Source organism: Myxine glutinosa, chromosome 11 (genome assembly GCF_964187855.1).
Source record: "Myxine glutinosa chromosome 11, kmMyxGlut1.1, whole genome shotgun sequence".
NCBI classification, from domain to species: Eukaryota; Metazoa; Chordata; class Myxini; order Myxiniformes; family Myxinidae; genus Myxine; species Myxine glutinosa.
In genome coordinates this window covers 66155709-66173715 of record NC_136271.1, presented here as the reverse complement: position 1 = coordinate 66173715, position 18007 = coordinate 66155709, and the positions used below count along the sequence as shown (strand labels likewise).

General features: G+C 46.9%; 1 protein-coding gene across 1 annotated transcript in view; it reads left to right on the top strand.

Annotated features, from left to right (window-relative positions):
* Positions 1-243: 243 nt before the first annotated feature.
* Positions 244-18007, top strand: part of LOC137436733 (alpha- and gamma-adaptin-binding protein p34) — a 53879-nt gene continuing 36115 nt past the window's right edge. Inside the window, exons 1-2 of the mRNA XM_068130777.2 lie at positions 244-481; positions 15576-15766. Coding sequence (XP_067986878.1) covers positions 424-481; positions 15576-15766 — 249 coding nt within the window. The 5' untranslated portion in view covers positions 244-423. The remainder of the gene's footprint in view (positions 482-15575; positions 15767-18007) is intronic.

Below are 18007 nucleotides of genomic sequence, written 5' to 3'. Positions count from 1 at the left end.
AGGAGACGCTCAAGCGTCTATAAACACGAATCTACTAGTACTACATTCAGCACATATTGTATTGTACCGTTTGTTGCTGAGACGGATGTTTGTGACGCTAAATGATCTCGAACGAATCAAGTTTTTTGATACACCCTTCGGCTTATCTCACTAACTTCCATATGAAGTAAGTCTTCCAATGAAGAATAAAGGCATTATGCGCAACGCAATGAAAGCTGTACACGGGCGGGTATTGAGCGGTGTATAGGCCTAGGTAATACGATGAAGCTGGTGGTCCATTTCTGTTTAGAGCAATTCCGTTCCTGAAGAAAAATGGGAATTAAGCACTTAGACAAAGTGTGTGGTGTATATGGATATTAATGCATCTGAAAAACAATTTTAATCTTAAACACAGAACGAAGAACGTAAGAATTTCTGTCCGCGATGCTTGGAGTGGTTGCTGTGGTGGGACGCGGTTGTTGTCCGGATCACATTGTGACACGTGAGATGAACCATTCCACGATAATGTGTGAATTCCTCCTTGCTTGCACGTCCATCCATCTGTTCCCTTGTTTTCATTTGTTAATAATAATATCCCGAAGAAGCGGCAAATACCGATGTACAAATAATAACATGTGCAAATAATAACACAAATAATAACATGTGCACCGTTGTTAATGTTAGTCCGTGCCCATATTATTGTTCCTTAATCCTTGTTTTAATACCGGAATAAGAACCTTCGTGCAATTTTAATAATCCATTTTTGTCAAATCACGAACAGGTCGTAAAGGAGATGCTGAGAGGGACTGATGGGAGGCCTTGCTCTTCCGGGAGTTGTAATGATTTGTTTGTGGATCAGTTTCAATCCTGTTAGTAAGGGCATTTTATGAGATATTTCACACAAATCTGTTAACTAAATTGTTACCAAAAAATTTCTTCACCAATATGTTTGTAAAGGTGTGTAATAACATGTGTTAAAATGTTGAAGTTCAACTCCCGTGGGAAACCCAGAAAAAAAGCTGTTGAATTCGGGTACCGAAAAATTATTTTCGAGAATTTTTTTTTTAATCGGCCCTTAAGTAACTTATGAGGGGTCAAATAAGGGTTTTTCATGATTCTGAGTTGATTGTTAACATTTATATTTTCACTTTTACATTTACACACAAAGTAGCTTTTATTTCACATACATATATAATACTCAAGAGTGATTTCTCATTCACAATGTCAGAAGTTTCAACAGTCATTGTCTATGTCTTCTTCAGACTCAACAACATCATGACTGCAGTTGACATCATGACATGACAACAACATCATCATGACAACATCTACCATGTGGTGGTACTCCACCCAGAGTGCAGGTGTTCTTCCTCCTTTTGCGAGTCGTTTGAAGGTTTCTTCAAACCTTTGCTCAAACACTGGCACTACTGGGTCTGAGTGTCTGGCTCCCATCTTCCCATCAGCCACCTTCTCCATGAAGGTCTTCATGTCACCACGCTCCTCCTCAGTGAAGGCAAGTTTCATGATGTGTTGATAGATGGCTGCATCGATGAGGAGGTGAACACGGATTGCCTTGTCAAAACATCCTCCATCCATGATGTGGTTGGCTGTCGTACTTCCAGGATAGATCAACTGGATCACATCTAGTAGTCCAGAATCTTCCATGATGTTACCCATTGATCCAAGATAAGACTTCAGCAGGTGAAAACCACCCAACCTTGGAATGACGGGTAGATTTGCCTGCTTTATTATATTCACAGCCTTCAGCCAAATCGGAAGATCAAAGGTCACTATAGCGACCCCAGCGCGCCGTATGCACTCTTTCAGAGTGGTGAAGATGGTGTTGAGGTCATTAGGGTCTCCTTCAATAACTGGGAGGAACTCGATCTGTGTGCTCTGCTTTGCATCATTAGCATGGATTCTCTTCATCCAGCCATTCCAGTTGGAGTGTGGGAACTCAGGATCGTTGGCTTTGATCACCCACCCCGCTGCCCAGAGTGTGTCACCTGGAGTGAGGAGTGGCTGATCATGAGCCAGGGAGGAGGAAAGCTCAGCGAGGGGGAGAAACATGATCGCGTTCGTTCCTATCTGTTTCCTGTTCGTAAATGGAATAATCTTTACTTCAGTTCCTCTCAGGATCTTAGCTTTGTCGAGTGCCTTCAACCTCACCCGGGGGAACGCTGCTGTTGTCTGTGGATCTGGCAAAGGTGGTGCCGGAGAGGTGACTTCGATCCAACCCATTGAGTGAAAGGGAGTGTTTCCGTGAATAGAGACAATGTTTAAATCTATATTGCCTCCAACAAACTGAGTGACTGCATTGTTTGTTTCCCCAACCTCCATAAAGACCACCTGATCATTACTTGACAATTCACTTTCACTGGCTGGCACTTTGGCTGTCATCACTGATTGATCCTCAAGCGCAGCATCAACCGCCACCTCATCATTGATCTGTTCATCGGTTTCCTCCACAATGGTGTCAAGAGTGCCAGAAGTATCTGGAACATCATCTCCACTCCTACTATTAAGGAAGCAGTATTTGTAGTTTTGTGTCTCCGTGTAAGACTCAGTGTATCCCAGCCGGTGGAACTTGTTGAGCATCCATTTTGACCCAAATCTATGATCAAGTTGTATGGCAAGCCCCATTTGGTGTGGCAATACTCCAGACCGAGGTCGACAGGCCTTAATAAAATTCTGCCCCCAAACGGCAACTCTTTCGTCTGTCTTGACAATCGGTCTCAAGAACATCTGAAGGCTTGCAGGAACAAGTGTCAGCTGACTATCGATGTCAGTCATACTGTGTGTGGTGGGGTATGACTTTGGACCTAAATCAATCAAGGCAATATCATTGGATATGAACTTGAGTGCCGTCTTTATGATCTGAGTCTTCTCATCTCCATGGTCAAGATTTGCATGATTTGTCTCGCAGAATATTGTCGGTGCCATCTTTGAGACAGAGTACATCTGCCCTTCTTTCCTGTGTTGTGAAATACAAGGTGTCTTCGTATTTCTCTAGAAGTTTTATCTTTAGCCAATGCTTTGAATAAGAAAGGCTCTTCTCTGGTGACTGATCAAACTCCTGCAGCTTTTCATGGACTTGGTCCATGTTCATTACCCCATGCTCTAATTCTGAGTCTAACCATTCGCAGAATTCAATAAAAACTGCCTCTCGCTCCTCATCAATACTCCTCTGTCCTCTCTTCCTTTTTCCTTCCTCATCAGGCTTGGACAAACTGTCACCTCTCGCAAACATAAGTTTGCATCGCAAATGGTACAGTGTTTCTTCTGCTACCAAGTCGTTGATCCCTTCCAGGCGTCCAGTGACTTCAGTGCCCCAGTCATCCCCGCGACTCCGTGCTGTCTTCAGCAAGCTTGCCTTCAGTGTATCTGCAGTCAAATTATCTGGCACTCTGTATTTCTTTCTAGCTTGTGCTGGATTATTTTTGTAGAGCTGGGCTGGTTGGTTGCAAAGAATGCATACATCCTTATACAGGAGGTCAACTGACTGTGATCTTCTAGAACTGCAGCCAGTTGATGAACTGAACTCACAAGTAGTGCGTCTTCTCTTCAACTTTGATGACTCTTTCTCTGCCTTTGATGCTTGAGCTGACTTCTTGGTGGTTGCAACAAAGTTGTTGTACAGATCATTTTTACACTTCTGGTGGTACCTCAGTTTTCCTTCCTTTTGAGCCTCCTTCATACTGTTACAGACGTGGCTTGGATGTTATTCACCGAGCGGTTTTGGGATGACCACGTCTGCACAAGATTATACTCGATATTATACCCGAACGTTGACTAGTCGCGCGATGCTAGGTCAATGACGGAACAGACACACGGCTGGGATTAAAATGACGACACCAGGGATACGGTTCTCAAGACCTCCGGAGGAGATTATATTCGTTACGGAAGGTCAGATTACAGGGACGAGAGGGACAGCAAAGGAAGATAGGCACTTAGACACAACCTTATTTTAACCCCAACAGACGACAGGTAAACGGGACAAGGCTGACTCACACGGGGGTTGATGGCAGGAAAGCGGTTGTCGATGGCTCCAGGTGCACCTGGGCTCAGGGCAGGATCGACCCGGTCCGGTCCAGAGATGCGGAAGGTTGCACAGCGCTCGAGGTGGCGTCTTTTCATCTCAAGCTGGGGGCGCATCTGACGTCACGTCCGCTACGTGGCCGCGTATATCCGGCGGGGAGTGACACGCCCTCGGCTCGTTAGCTCCGCCTCGTGGAATCGGCACGTTGCTTCTCATTGGGTGCGTGCGCGGGGTTTACCAGGCTCCGCCCTTGACGAGGAGCTGACAGCCAGCCCCTTTGTGGTAACCCCGTGGAGCGCATGGTCTGGAGCGCATTGTCAATGGCGGCTAACCGAGCCGGTGTCAGGACGCACACTCCCCCCCGCGCAGCGCCGTGCCCCTCTGTTGTTGTTGTTGTTGTTGTAGACGGGGAAGAAGATGGGAGGAGGTATGGGAAAGGTCCTAAACTCACTACTGGTGCCATATAATCACATTCTGGTGCAACGAAGAGTCATAATTAATGGAAACGAGGCCTTAACTGACATAGACTAAGAATAACTAGCAAGATGTCCGAAAGTTGTCTACGTGTGGTGCGGTGGACCTGGGCACGACATTTAATGGGGGAAAAAGGGGAAGGTCGGCTCTACTGATTGTTGTTTACAGACAATGGGACTAGGGAATGGGGGATTGGGGATAGTTGGGGAGTATTGGGGAAAATAGGGGAATATTTACAAGCGGATATGGAGGCCAAATTCCATATTCGCAACATTGCACCCTTCTCTACCCTCGGGGCGTCCCGACCCGATAAATTTTTACCTACTTTAGTGTGGCACGCAATGTAGTTCCCTCTACTATTAACTCTACCCTGAGTGCGACAGTTTTACAGATATTCACGAATGAGTAAATATGTCCCCCTGCGACGTTGCACCCTTCTCCTCACAGAAACACACCCACAGGATAACCGAATCCGGAAAGAATTCTCAAACTAAACATACAGCCGGTAGGGAGCATTATTTACACAAGACTACGCTGATATTTACACTACGATCCAGGACCTGTTTTTGGAGGAACACATGCAGATGTTATGCATAGAGAGAGCACGCTTGCCAGCATCGATACACCAACCCACGAGTGCTCTGTGGCCGACGGCCTTTAATAACGTGCAGAGCACCCCTTCCAAGCATCAAGCACCACCCCATCACACAGTGAGCACCATCCGGTGCACCAATAAAGTGTTTATAAATCATTGTGTGGTGTCGCAGCCGGCCGATGTTCTGCCGCTGGTCTTGCCTTCGTGTGGTGCACTTGGCCTTCTTACTTCTTTTCAAAAATAAAGAAAGGCGCCAACCGCGTCCATTTCTGTATTTTGGCCTTCAGTGGTGTCAACTATAAGTGGTTCACCTGTTTGGCATAGGTGCCACGTTGACCCATAGGTCCTTCCACGGGTGGTGCTTGGCCGCAAAAGAACTGCGGTCCATTGTGGGTGGCCACAAACATTGCGGTCCGTATGGTGTATCGATCCAAGCAGCAAGCAGCGAAAGTGCAGGCCCACAACTGCGTAGCCAGCACCGCTCTCTCCTCTCTCTCTACCCCAAAGCCAGATCCTCGGAGGTGGGAGACAAAAGAAGAAGACAAGTGAGTAAGGTGGTAAGGGCGCAAAAGTGCACGCAATACAAGATGATGCACACTGGGGGCACATGGGAACCAGGTGAGACAGGTACGTTCCTATCGTACGCCCCCCCCCCCCCCACCAGGTAACCTACATGGCCCCTCCCTTACCCCTTACTGCATCCACAAAACACAACACTACCCATAAACATCTACTTTACAAATCAACAAACATCCCTACTGTCTTCCCCGTTCCTCCCATAAACCAAATTCGTCTTCTCTCCCTCCTAACCAATCAAATTTGCCATTTTCAACTCTCATCAAAATTTGCCATTTTCAACTCAACATCAAAATTTGCCATTACCAATTCATCATCAGTCCCTCCTAGGGAGGGAGAGATGGAATCACCCCAATGTCTCATCCACGTCGTGATGCGTCTCACAAATCCACAGCAATCTCATTTCCTGCTACAAACCAAGAAAACACAGGTGTGGAGTCATCATCATCACCTCAGGTAAGTGGCTGCGTATGGTGCGACAGGTTCATCAATCCTAACTATCTCCTAAATGACTTTAACAACTTTACACTACCCGGGGTCTTTCTCCGGCCAAACCATTGGCCCTCTTACACTATGGGTTCTAAAAACCAATTCCCATTGGCCAAACTGTGGTGCTCTTCAATTTGGGGTCTCACTCCCCCGATTCATCTCCCGGTGCCCTCGCACAATTTCTGGGCTGTGGCGTGTACCTCTCCCAGCGGGTCTACCCACCTGCACACCTCCACCACTGTAGTTGCCTCCGAGCTTACCTGTTCCTTACCCTAACCTATCTACCTGGGGAAGGCCCTCTGGCGCTCTCCCCACTCCGTGCCCTCTCTGGCACTGGGCTGCCCGATCCACACCCGGGATCCTCAGGCACCCACTCACAACTACCGGCTCCCAGAGCCCACCTGCGGCCTCACCTGGCCGACATCCTCACAGTGGTGGAGTGCCCAACCAACTATCACACACTAACAGGCTACACGCCCAGCCATTTCCACAACACTAATGCACCCATCCACAATACCATTCTGCAACCGCACCACAAATGCCAATATCCAACCACAATTTACCTGCACCCTCTACCTAACACTTACACTACCCGCCCCGGGTACTCGTGAAAGGGGTCCACTCTTCCCCCATCCACACCTTCGCACCATGCACACCACTCCGTACCACTCACTCCAACTCTCTCCACACACCTGTACTTGCACACCTGTGCTCTCACACCTGGTGCCACCTGCACCCTTCTCTCCCCAAGCGCATTCGCGCTGATCCACAACACTCATTACTCACACACTGCTCCACACACCTGTCCAGTTGCACACCTGTGCAATCACACCTGTTCAATTCTCACACACACAGCATCATCTCAGCTAACTACTCCCTTCTGAAACTTGCGCTTCCCAGTCGTCCCTTTAAACTATTGCGCTCCCACGTCATTATCAACCACACTAATCTACCTGCGTCCCCACTACAGGTATCAGTCACGAACTAAACTTAACGTTACCTAATGTCATCTTCTAGGGCCCTATCAATATAACCTAACCCACCCGGGCTAGTTTTCACTGCCATACACCCCATAATCTATTGCTCCTTTGCCCCCCACATGGGAAGGATGGTGGATTTGCCATCCCACCACATCGGGGGTCTCTCACTACCAATTTTGCACATCAAATTTCAATAAATCAAAAATTTGCCAATCACTACCCATCATCTGCCAATCACTACTGCCAATCCCTTGCCAATCATCAAATTTTGTTTTTCTCTAATTTTGGGTCCAAAACACTAACCTCATCACCCAGTCGACTCACTAATACCTCTCGGTGCGCCAATCCCTGTCCAAAGCCCGGCTTCGTAAAGCCAAGCAATGGGTGCTGGTTGTTTTGTGCCAGCGGCTGGATGCGTCCGGCACTCGGTGCAGGGACGGGGGCTTACCCGGGCCGAGATCCCACGCATCACCTCGGCGTGGAGCCATCCAATGTCCCGATCTCGACCTGCCGGCACGTCTCAACAAAACGTGGTCGCCATAACGACCCTTCCTATCGGGCTGCCAGCTCCGCCTAGTGGAGCCTGGACGCGGCCGTTCAAAGCGGGGCCCGGCACGCACCGAGGGCCTGCTTCGGCTAAAAGTCGCTCTAACCTCTAACCCGTGTAACGTCGATGCTTCACCTGGACGCTTACACCCCGCAGCCCGTTCCTTGCTCACACATCCAGCTGTGCCCATGCTCCTCGTACCCTTCCTTACACACCCAGGTACACCCATTCCACTCACAGCCTTGGTCACACACCTGACCACCGAACACTTTGGCACACATTCGTTGCTCGCACACCTCACCAATACACCGCTTCGCGCCCCCTCCTCGGTCACCTCCTCTGTGACAATCACAGGTGTGCCCTCATTCGCACACCCAACCATGTGCCTCACCACCAACTCCAGCGTGCATTCCCACTCACGCTCTACCATTCCAGGTGTGCATCCTTCCATCCCAGGTGTACATCCTCGCTCACCTGTCACAACCAACTCACTCTCCTTGTCACTCTCAATACTCTCACCACCACTCTTGACAACGCACTCACCCTTACTCTTGACAGCGCACTCTTTCCTCGTGCACCTGTCCGTCACACACCTTTCTCGCGCACACTCTCCCGTTACACCCTCTGTAACACTCACCACAGGTGGACACTCTTCCTTACTTCTGACAGCGCACTCTTTCCTCATGCACCTGTCCGTCACACACCTTTCTCGCGCACACTCTCCCGTCACACCCTCTGTAACACTCACCACACCACGCTTCCATGTGCTCCCTCGCACACGTGCTACGACCGACTCACTCTCGCCAGCACCCTCACTCCTTGGCACGCACTTTTTCCTCACACACCCCAGAGTCGGACTTTCTCGCACCCCTCCTCTTTCGCACACCAGACCTGTCGCACACTTCACCAACGGCCTCTCACGAACACCCGGGTCTATCTCGACCCCCAAGCTTCTTAAATCCCCTGGCGCATCATACGCACGACCATATTGGTCACCACTTACACCGGGTCCTCTTCCTCTTCGCTTCTCCTCCATCACCTGCGAATCCCTCATCCGGTTAATGAGCACATCATCACGATCCAAACACAGACTTTGGACCAATTCTTTTATCTCCTCTTTTATCTCTTTCTTATCCCCTCTCCGTCGCTTCTTAATTTCGCTCATCCCTTCTTCCACTTCTTCTAATTTGTGCTTCACCTCTTTTATTCCCCGGTACGTCTCCTCAAGCTCATCCTCTAAGGCTACCTTGACCGTTTCCAGGTGCGTCCTCACCTGCCGGTCCTTCGTCTCCATTACCTCTATCACCTCGTCCAACCTCGTTGTCAGTCCCTCACGTACCATCTGACATTCCCTCTTTGTCGCTATCAAGTCGTTTTTTATGTCGTTTTGTGTCGCTTTTAAACCTCCTAATACCGCAGTGTTCCTTTGAACCTGCTCCACTAACTCCGTTTGTCCCACCGTCAGCTGCTCCACCTCCTGCGTCAGGTCCTCTATGCCCCCTTGCAATTTTACAGTCCCCTTTCTCACCTCCTTCTCCATGTGCTCCTTACAGTGCCTCACCTCCTCGCGCACTCCTCCGACCTCCTCACTCACACCTCTTCTGATCTCTTCTCCCATCACTTGCATCTCCTGCCCAGATGCCACCCTCATCTGCTCCATTTCCTCCCTGTGAGCATCCAGTTTGGTTTCTACCCCCATTCTGACCCCCTCTATCTGCTGCCCCATTTGGTTAACTTCCCTTTCCGCTTGGTCCCTCATGTCCCTCAATTTGCCTTCCATGGTGTTTTCTAACCCCTCTAACCCTTTTTGCATCCCTTCCATTTGATTCTCTTGAGCGGCCATTCTGTTTTCTACCCCCGTTAACCCCTCCTGTATTTCCCCTAATCTATCGTCTAATTTCCCAAATTTCATGTCTAATCCCTTAAAATTATTGTCTAATCCCTCACTGGTACCCCTCGCTTCGTCCCTCATTACCCCTATTTTGCCCTCCAATCGCTCACCCTGAGCATCCATCCGGTTCCCCATTACCCCCAATTGCTCATTCTGAGCCTCCATCCGGTTCCCCATTTGTCCCATACTGCTTTTCAAACCTCTAATTTGGTCTCCCAATTGCTCACCCATTTGTTCCATAAGGGCCCTCATTTGCAGGATAAAAAGGTTCGAATCCACCAGTGGCGCCACTACGGTCGCGGGTGTGGACGCCGCGGCCACCTGGTGCATGACAACGCTATTTTGCGACCCTGCCGCCCTCACTGCTTCGCTCTCCTCTTGTCCCTCAATTTGGTCCTGGATCGACCCTACCTCACTCTCCTCTACCGGACCCCAGCTGTCTTGGTCTGCCATAGCGCGACTTTCAAAATTCGGGTTTTTATACAACAAAACAAATTTCGGCCGTTATAATTTCGCGCGGGAAACGCGCTCCGAATCGATTCTACTTGTTACAAATTTGGGCCTAATAACGCGCGGGAAACGCGCTCCGAATCGATTCTACTTGTTACAAATTTGGGCCTAATAAATTTAGTCCCGGGTTCGAATTCCACTCCTCGACACCAATTGTTACAGACGTGGCTTGGATGTTATTCACCGAGCGGTTTTGGGATGACCACGTCTGCACAAGATTATACTCGATATTATACCCGAACGTTGACTAGTCGCGCGATGCTAGGTCAATGACGGAACAGACACACGGCTGGGATTAAAATGACGACACCAGGGATACGGTTCTCAAGACCTCCGGAGGAGATTATATTCGTTACGGAAGGTCAGATTACAGGGACGAGAGGGACAGCAAAGGAAGATAGGCACTTAGACACAACCTTATTTTAACCCCAACAGACGACAGGTAAACGGGACAAGGCTGACTCACACGGGGGTTGATGGCAGGAAAGCGGTTGTCGATGGCTCCAGGTGCACCTGGGCTCAGGGCAGGATCGACCCGGTCCGGTCCAGAGATGCGGAAGGTTGCACAGCGCTCGAGGTGGCGTCTTTGTCTTTTCGTCTCAAGCTGGGGGCGCATCTGACGTCACGACGTCACGTCCGCTACGTGGCCGCGTATATCCGGCGGGGAGTGACACGCCCTCGGCTCGTTAGCTCCGCCTCGTGGAATCGGCACGTTGCTTCTCATTGGGTGCGTGCGCGGGGTTTACCAGGCTCCGCCCTTGACGAGGAGCTGACAGCCAGCCCCTTTGTGGTAACCCCGTGGAGCGCATGGTCTGGAGCGCATTGTCAATGGCGGCTAACCGAGCCGGTGTCAGGACGCACACTCCCCCCCGCGCAGCGCCGTGCCCCTCTGTTGTTGTTGTTGTTGTTGTAGACGGGGAAGAAGATGGGAGGAGGTATGGGAAAGGTCCTAAACTCACTACTGGTGCCATATAATCACATTCTGGTGCAACGAAGAGTCATAATTAATGGAAACGAGGCCTTAACTGACATAGACTAAGAATAACTAGCAAGATGTCCGAAAGTTGTCTACGTGTGGTGCGGTGGACCTGGGCACGACATTTAATGGGGGAAAAAGGGGAAGGTCGGCTCTACTGATTGTTGTTTACAGACAATGGGACTAGGGAATGGGGGATTGGGGATAGTTGGGGAGTATTGGGGAAAATAGGGGAATATTTACAAGCGGATATGGAGGCCAAATTCCATATTCGCAACAATACGTTCCACAACAGTAACATTTTCGACAGTTTCTGCTTGTTTCAATAAAGTTGAGTATCCCTTTGGAGTTGCCTGTATAAGCCTTTCAGCTGGTGTATCCGAGCGTGCACAGATGAAGCAATTGAGCACAGGTGGAGTAACGTCTTCATCCATATTGCTAGACTCCATGTCCTGCAAAGTAGAAAATGAGATATATTTAGAAATTATTTTTCCACAAAGGAGTGTCTGTGGTGAAATATAAATGTTAACAATCAACTCAGAATCATGAAAAACCCTTATTTGACCCCTCATAAGTTACTTAAGGGCCGATTTAAAAAAATAAAAATTCTCGAAAATAATTTTTCGGTATCCGAATTCAACAGCTTTTTTTCTGGGTTTCCCACGGGAGTTGACCTTCAACATTTTAACACATGTTATTACACACCTTTACAAACATATTGGTGAAGAAATTTTTTGGTAACAATTTAGTTAACAGATTTTCATATGTTTCCCTTACTATGTTGCTGTAACGATGGATGTCAATGCAGGGGTTCGGTGGAGATGGGGACGAGTACTTTATCGGGAGGTGAACATTTTGATTTGTTTAAAACTTGAGAGTGAGACAGAGGGGGAGACAAGGGTGGAGAGAGAGGGAGAGAGAAAGGGAGAGAGAAAGGTGGAAAGAGGAGGAGAGAGAAAGGTGGAAAGAGGAGGAGAGAGAAAGGTGGAAAGAGGGAGGAGAGAGAAAGGTGGAAAGAGGAGGAGAGAGAAAGGTGGAAAGAGGAGGAGAGAGAAAGGTGGAAAGAGGAGGAGAGAGAAAGGTGGAAAGAGGAGGAGAGAGAAAGGTGGAAAGAGGAGGAGAGAGAAAGGTGGAAAGAGGAGGAGAGAGAAAGGTGGAAAGAGGAGGAGAGAGAAAGGTGGAAAGAGGGGGAGAAAGAAAGGTGGAAAGAGGGGGAGAAAGAAAGGTGGAAAGAGGGGGAGAGAGAAAGGTGGAAAGAGGGGGAGAGAGAAAGGTGGAAAGAGGGGGAGAGAGAAAGGTGGACAGAGGAGGAGAGAGAAAGGGGGAGAGAGAAAGGTGGAAATGGGGAGAGAGAGAAAGGTGGAAAGGGGGAGAGAGAGAAAGGTGCGTGCAAAGGGGGAGAGAGAGAAAGGTGGAAAGAGGGGGAGAGAGGAAGGTGGAAAGTGGGAGAGAGAGAAGGAGAGTGAAGGAGAGTGAAGGAGAGTGGAAGAGCTGGAGCAGAATGGAAAGCTGAAAACACCAACGGCAGAGTAGAAGTGAGATTGAGATCAAGGAGAGGGGAGAAGGACATGTGTAGTACATGGTGTTATGTAGAATTATTATATGTAAGTGCAAAATTTGCTACACTAGTGGAACCAATGTTTTTTGCATCTATATACCCTTGGCAACAAGACCTGAGTTGGTTCCATTTTTTTCAATGGCGTCTTCGGCGGCCATTTTGAATTTCAAAATGGCCGCCGTTTTTTGCAATTTTGTATGTATTCTAATTTCTACTGTCTTAAATTACACATAGATAACTATAATTACAATAATGAAAGAAATATGAACATTTGCTTTATTCTTTTTTATCTTACAGGTATTCATAGACAAGTTGGATTTCAGCTTCACCGCCGCATAATGTCATCGTTTGAAGAGCCGCCTTCTAAGAAGCAATGCACAAGTTACGAACTTTGTGTATTCTGCCAAGAGAGAACTCCTGAACCTTTGGTTGACGTTGCTCATGCCAATTTTAAATGTGCAATTTCAAATTTCCAGGGAGCAGCCACCACCAAAACACAAAACACAAAAGATAAATGGAACATGTGCACTTATTGGACAGCACATCATCCAGGAGTTCAAATCTGATCAGCAGGTGCAATATCAGCCAAAGTCCTCAACTTCAACCTTCAGGTTCACAACTGAAACGCCATTATGGGTTGGACTTTCACTCCATAGCCATCATGCACACCGCAGTCGCAGAGACATAGACATGTTGTACCAGAGTGGCGTTGGTGTTTCATATCAACGTGTAAAGGAGATCACTTCAAAGATTGCCACCACAGTCCAAGAGAATATGAATGAATTCAATGGCGTTTACATGCCTCCAGGACTGTTGAAAAATCTGCCAATCAGATGCTCAGCTGATAACATAGATGCCAAGGTAGACACAGCTGATGGACGGAACACATTCCATGGGACTGCTCTTGCTGTCTATCAACAAGTTCCCCCAGATGTATCAGAATACGAGACTGTAGCTGTACAAGTACTATACAAGGAATGACATAAATGCCAGAAAAAATGGTTAATCAAAGTGTTTTATGTGAAAAGATACATACAAAATTGCAAAAAATGGCGGCCATTTTGAAAGTCAAAATGGCCTCCAAAAACGCTATTGAAAAAAATGGAACCAACTCAGGTCTTGTTGCCTAGGGTATAAGGATCTCCAAAAAACATTGGTTCCACTAGTGTAGCAAATTTTGCACTACACCATGTACTAGTGGGTGGGTAAACGAGCTGCACACAAACTGAATGAAACACAACACGAAGAAGGGGAAAGTGGGGATGAAATAGAAGAGGAACAAGTCCAGATACATTCAAAGTACACCTCCCCCATGCCAAAAATATAAATATCATCCTCAAGCATGGCATTGCAGTGGTGCCTTCACCCCTATGCCAAATAAATAAACAAGAAATCGTGTATAGCACGATACTTGCGAAATCCCTAAAATAAATTGTTGGCCTATGTTGACCTTTTGGCCTATGTTGGCCTCAAAAATACTTTGGTGGGTGAATTCAGTGACCAGATATGCAAATCCTCTTAAAATTTCAAGTCAATCGGATGAAAATTGAGGATTTTAGAAATTTGACAAAGTTGATCAATAGGAATGACCTATTGACCTTTTGACCCCAAAAACATAGGCTTCCTGCTTATGACCAACTCTACCATTTGGTGAAGTTTCGTGAAGATCGGTTGAAAATTGTGACCTGTAGGCGACTGATATACAGATCGACATGTAAACAGACATACAAACAGACATACGGACATACAGATAGACAGACAGACAGATGGACGGACAGACAGAGAATGACGCACAAGACCAACCAATATACTTGAAAAATCTTCAATTTTCGCAAGTAACAACATCCTTCAGCGTGGCATTGCAGGAGCGCCTTTAGGCTGTGGGCAGTCCCTATGAAAAGGCCCTAAAAACACTTTTCGTTCCGAGGAAGGGGTGCAAGGTGAACTTTGGGCTGCCGGTAGACACGTATATGGTGGACATTAGGACAAAAGTTCTCCCCGAGATCTTGGCCCAATTAGGCATTACCTCAGCCTTAGCTCCCGGCAATACCACTGTGCAGCACATAGAGACGGTACTGGGAGGGAGGGAATAAATAAATAAGTGCTTAAAGGAAATAATTAAGTTCTTAATTAATCCATAATAATTAAGTAATTAATCGATAAATCAAAATACCAAAAATAGTTTTTGCCAAAGCACGTGCTCACTATTGTGCCAAAATTTCAGCTTCCTAGCTCAAAGGATGGCTGAGATATCGCCCGGACAAACAAGAAAACAAGAAAACAATCGGAGTGAAAACTGAGTACTCGCTTTCAGCGCGCGTCATTGCCGGGCCCCCATTTGTGCCTGTGGATGACGTCATGCAGCGTCTGGAGATGGAATAGGAAAGGATTGGTGTACAATAAACCTACCGACAACTAACGAATGGAAAGGGGTGAGGGAGAGGGAGAAAAAGAATCATAATAACCTCAAAAAAGGAGTTCATTGAATGGGATCTGAACTTGCAAGGTGTTTTTTTTTTCAATACAACCAAGGAATATTGGACTTTGTCAAGGCCACTGTTGGTTTGCGTTGGCAGACAATTCCAAGCGATAGTTTTTTTTTTAACTACAAGCTGATAAAGATGTGCTAACCACTGACAATCAAAGTAATGGTGACATTTTGGATGTTACCTCTTCGTTGGAGGAAGAGGAGCTAACCCCAGAAACCTCAGCATTACTTTGTTTCCCACAGCAGTTAATACTTCTTTGTAAACTTTTCGTTGTTTAAATGGTCATGTTTTTGAAAACCATTTGCATGAACCTTTTTTTGAATTATTGCCACTTTACATAGAAGATGTATTGATCCCTTAAAGGTAAACCCTTAATCCCCTAAAACCACCCTGATGTCCTTCCAGATTTGCTCCACACTTGTTTCAGTCTCCCGACATTTATCTTAATATAGATGTTGGTGTGCTTGATTTCCAGGGATACTTGGTGAACAGGAACTCCCGGCCGCTGAGGATTTAGGTGAGGACGTCAAAGCCTACCGATGGCACATTGATAACAAATACTACTGCGCAGACGTGCACCTCTGTGTCCTGCCACACAAGACCCTCGGAGAACGATGTTTTGGAGAGGCGGTGGAAGCTTGCCTGCTCTGCTTTGACGGCTCTCAGGTGCTGGACATGGAAATATCAAATACTTTATTATACTTTATTGATGGAAGAGATTTTCAAATACAGACTTGGCATTTAATATGGATTTTTTTTTTCTTGACTTGGGTGTACTTTCTGAACTCAGTATATCAATCTGGTGAGTTTCTTTTACTCTTCGGTGATGTCTTTGTTGAAAGAACCATGTCACTGATTGTCTTTCGCAGCAAGAAGTCAACAACAGGATTATATCACAGGTGGCGTGACAAAATGCAAGGACAGTTAGATTTGACGATTGGCTTCACAATCGGGTATATAAGGGTTGTTGCGTTCTGTATTAGTGGAAAACAACTGCTGCACGTCTACAAAAGTTATTTCCGCTTCCTCTGGAGATGGTCCGTCAACTTGACAATGCTGTTTGTCATGGAGTGGTGGCTTTACGAAATTCTGGCATGAAACAGTGTGCTATTGCTCGGCAGTATGGCATCACTCAAGGTCAGGTGTCAAAGATCCTGAAACGAAATGCTCAGAGGGGTGTCCCTACTCCAATACCGAGGCCAGGACGTCCACGCCTAACCACAAGGAGAGATGATCGCCGGCTGCACCGGTTAGTCTGCAATGGCCGTACCAAGTCAGCTAATCGGCTTAGGGCTGAGTGGCAGCAACTGACAAATGTGCCTGTATCCAGAAGGCTAGTCAACCAACAACTGATTCAAGCAGGCTATCGTGCCAGGCCTCCCATGAGAAAGCCACGCCTGACCAGACAACACAGCCAGCGCCGATTGCAGTGGGCCAGAGAGCACCGTCAATGGCAGCCAGGACACTGGAATCACGTGACCTTCAGTGATGAGTCTAGATTTCTCGTCTATCGTCAAGATGGCCGCGTCCGAGTGCGCAGACAAGTGCATGAAGCCCACAACGAAGATTGTATAGTGCCAAGAGTCCAAGCTGGAGGTGGTGGGGTGACCGTTTGGGCTGCTTTTCATGCAGGGGGCAAAACTGACCTGGTTGTTCTGAATGGAAACCTGAACCAGTTCAAGTACAGGGTCATTCTGGAAGAAACATTGCTTCCATTTGCTCGTGCAACCTTTCAAGGAAACTTTGTCTTCCAAGATGACAATGCACGGCCTCACCCTGCTCGCATGATCCAACACTTTCTTGCTGACCGTGGTGTAGAGCATATGGAGTGACCTGCCATGTCCCCGGATATGAATCCAATAGAGAACTTGTGGGCAGAATTAACGCGTCAAATCGACAACATGGACCAGCAGCCGACCTCTGTGCGTGAATTTCAGCAGACTATTGTCACTGCATGGCAAGAGATTCCTGTCCAAACCTTGGCAAATCTCGTGAACAGCATGCTTCGACGTGTACGTGCTCTCCTCAATGCTCGTGGGGGTTACACGAAGTACTGAACTGTAATTTTACTGTCCGTAATCCCAGTCATAATTTAGCTTTTGTTTTTGTTGAAAAAAATTTTGGCTAATGTGAAAAATAAAGAGATACTTCTGGAAAACGTACAGAAGTTTAACACAGTACTTTTTTATTTTTATTTTTTTTGTATACAAGATCGAGGCTCGTGAAAGAGCTAATAGGCTCTTTCACGAGCTGTCTGTCCATGAATTGAGTCCATGAATGAATGTTCATGGACAGTTTTGAATGAAAAAACTGTCCATGAATTGAGTTCGATATCAGTTTACATCACTTTCAAGGATCCATTTATTTGCTTCGAAATGTCAAATGTGGTTTTTGTTTCTTTTAAAGGTCACATTAACAAAATCTAGAATAATTTCAACATAATTCCAATGAACTTTTGGTTCTAAGACATCTTGAAAAGTAAGTTCACCCCCACAAAAAAAATATTCCATATTAAATGCCAAGGCTGTATATACTTTATCAGCTTGAATGCTGCCAGTTTCATTGAAAGTCGAGTAGGGTTGACCTGGGTAGCATAACCCTTGGATGGAAGACCTTTATATAACTATGTGCTGTAGGCAGGATTAGTAAAGTGCGCACCTCGGAGCTGTCTAGTTCTGCATTTGCTGTTTTAAAAAAATTAATAAAATCAAACTAAAAACAATAAACTGCTGTTCTGGTGCTGCCAGATAGATGTTGCTGCATCTCTGAGCATGGTGGTTTTAAACTCTGTCCCACTTCCATTTTAGTTGTTGTTCAAAGATCCCACGATGTATCTCAAAAGCAGTAAGTCATTGTGTGCTGGTATCCTGGTTAAATTCTCAGCCTGGAAATGAAATCGGAGACATG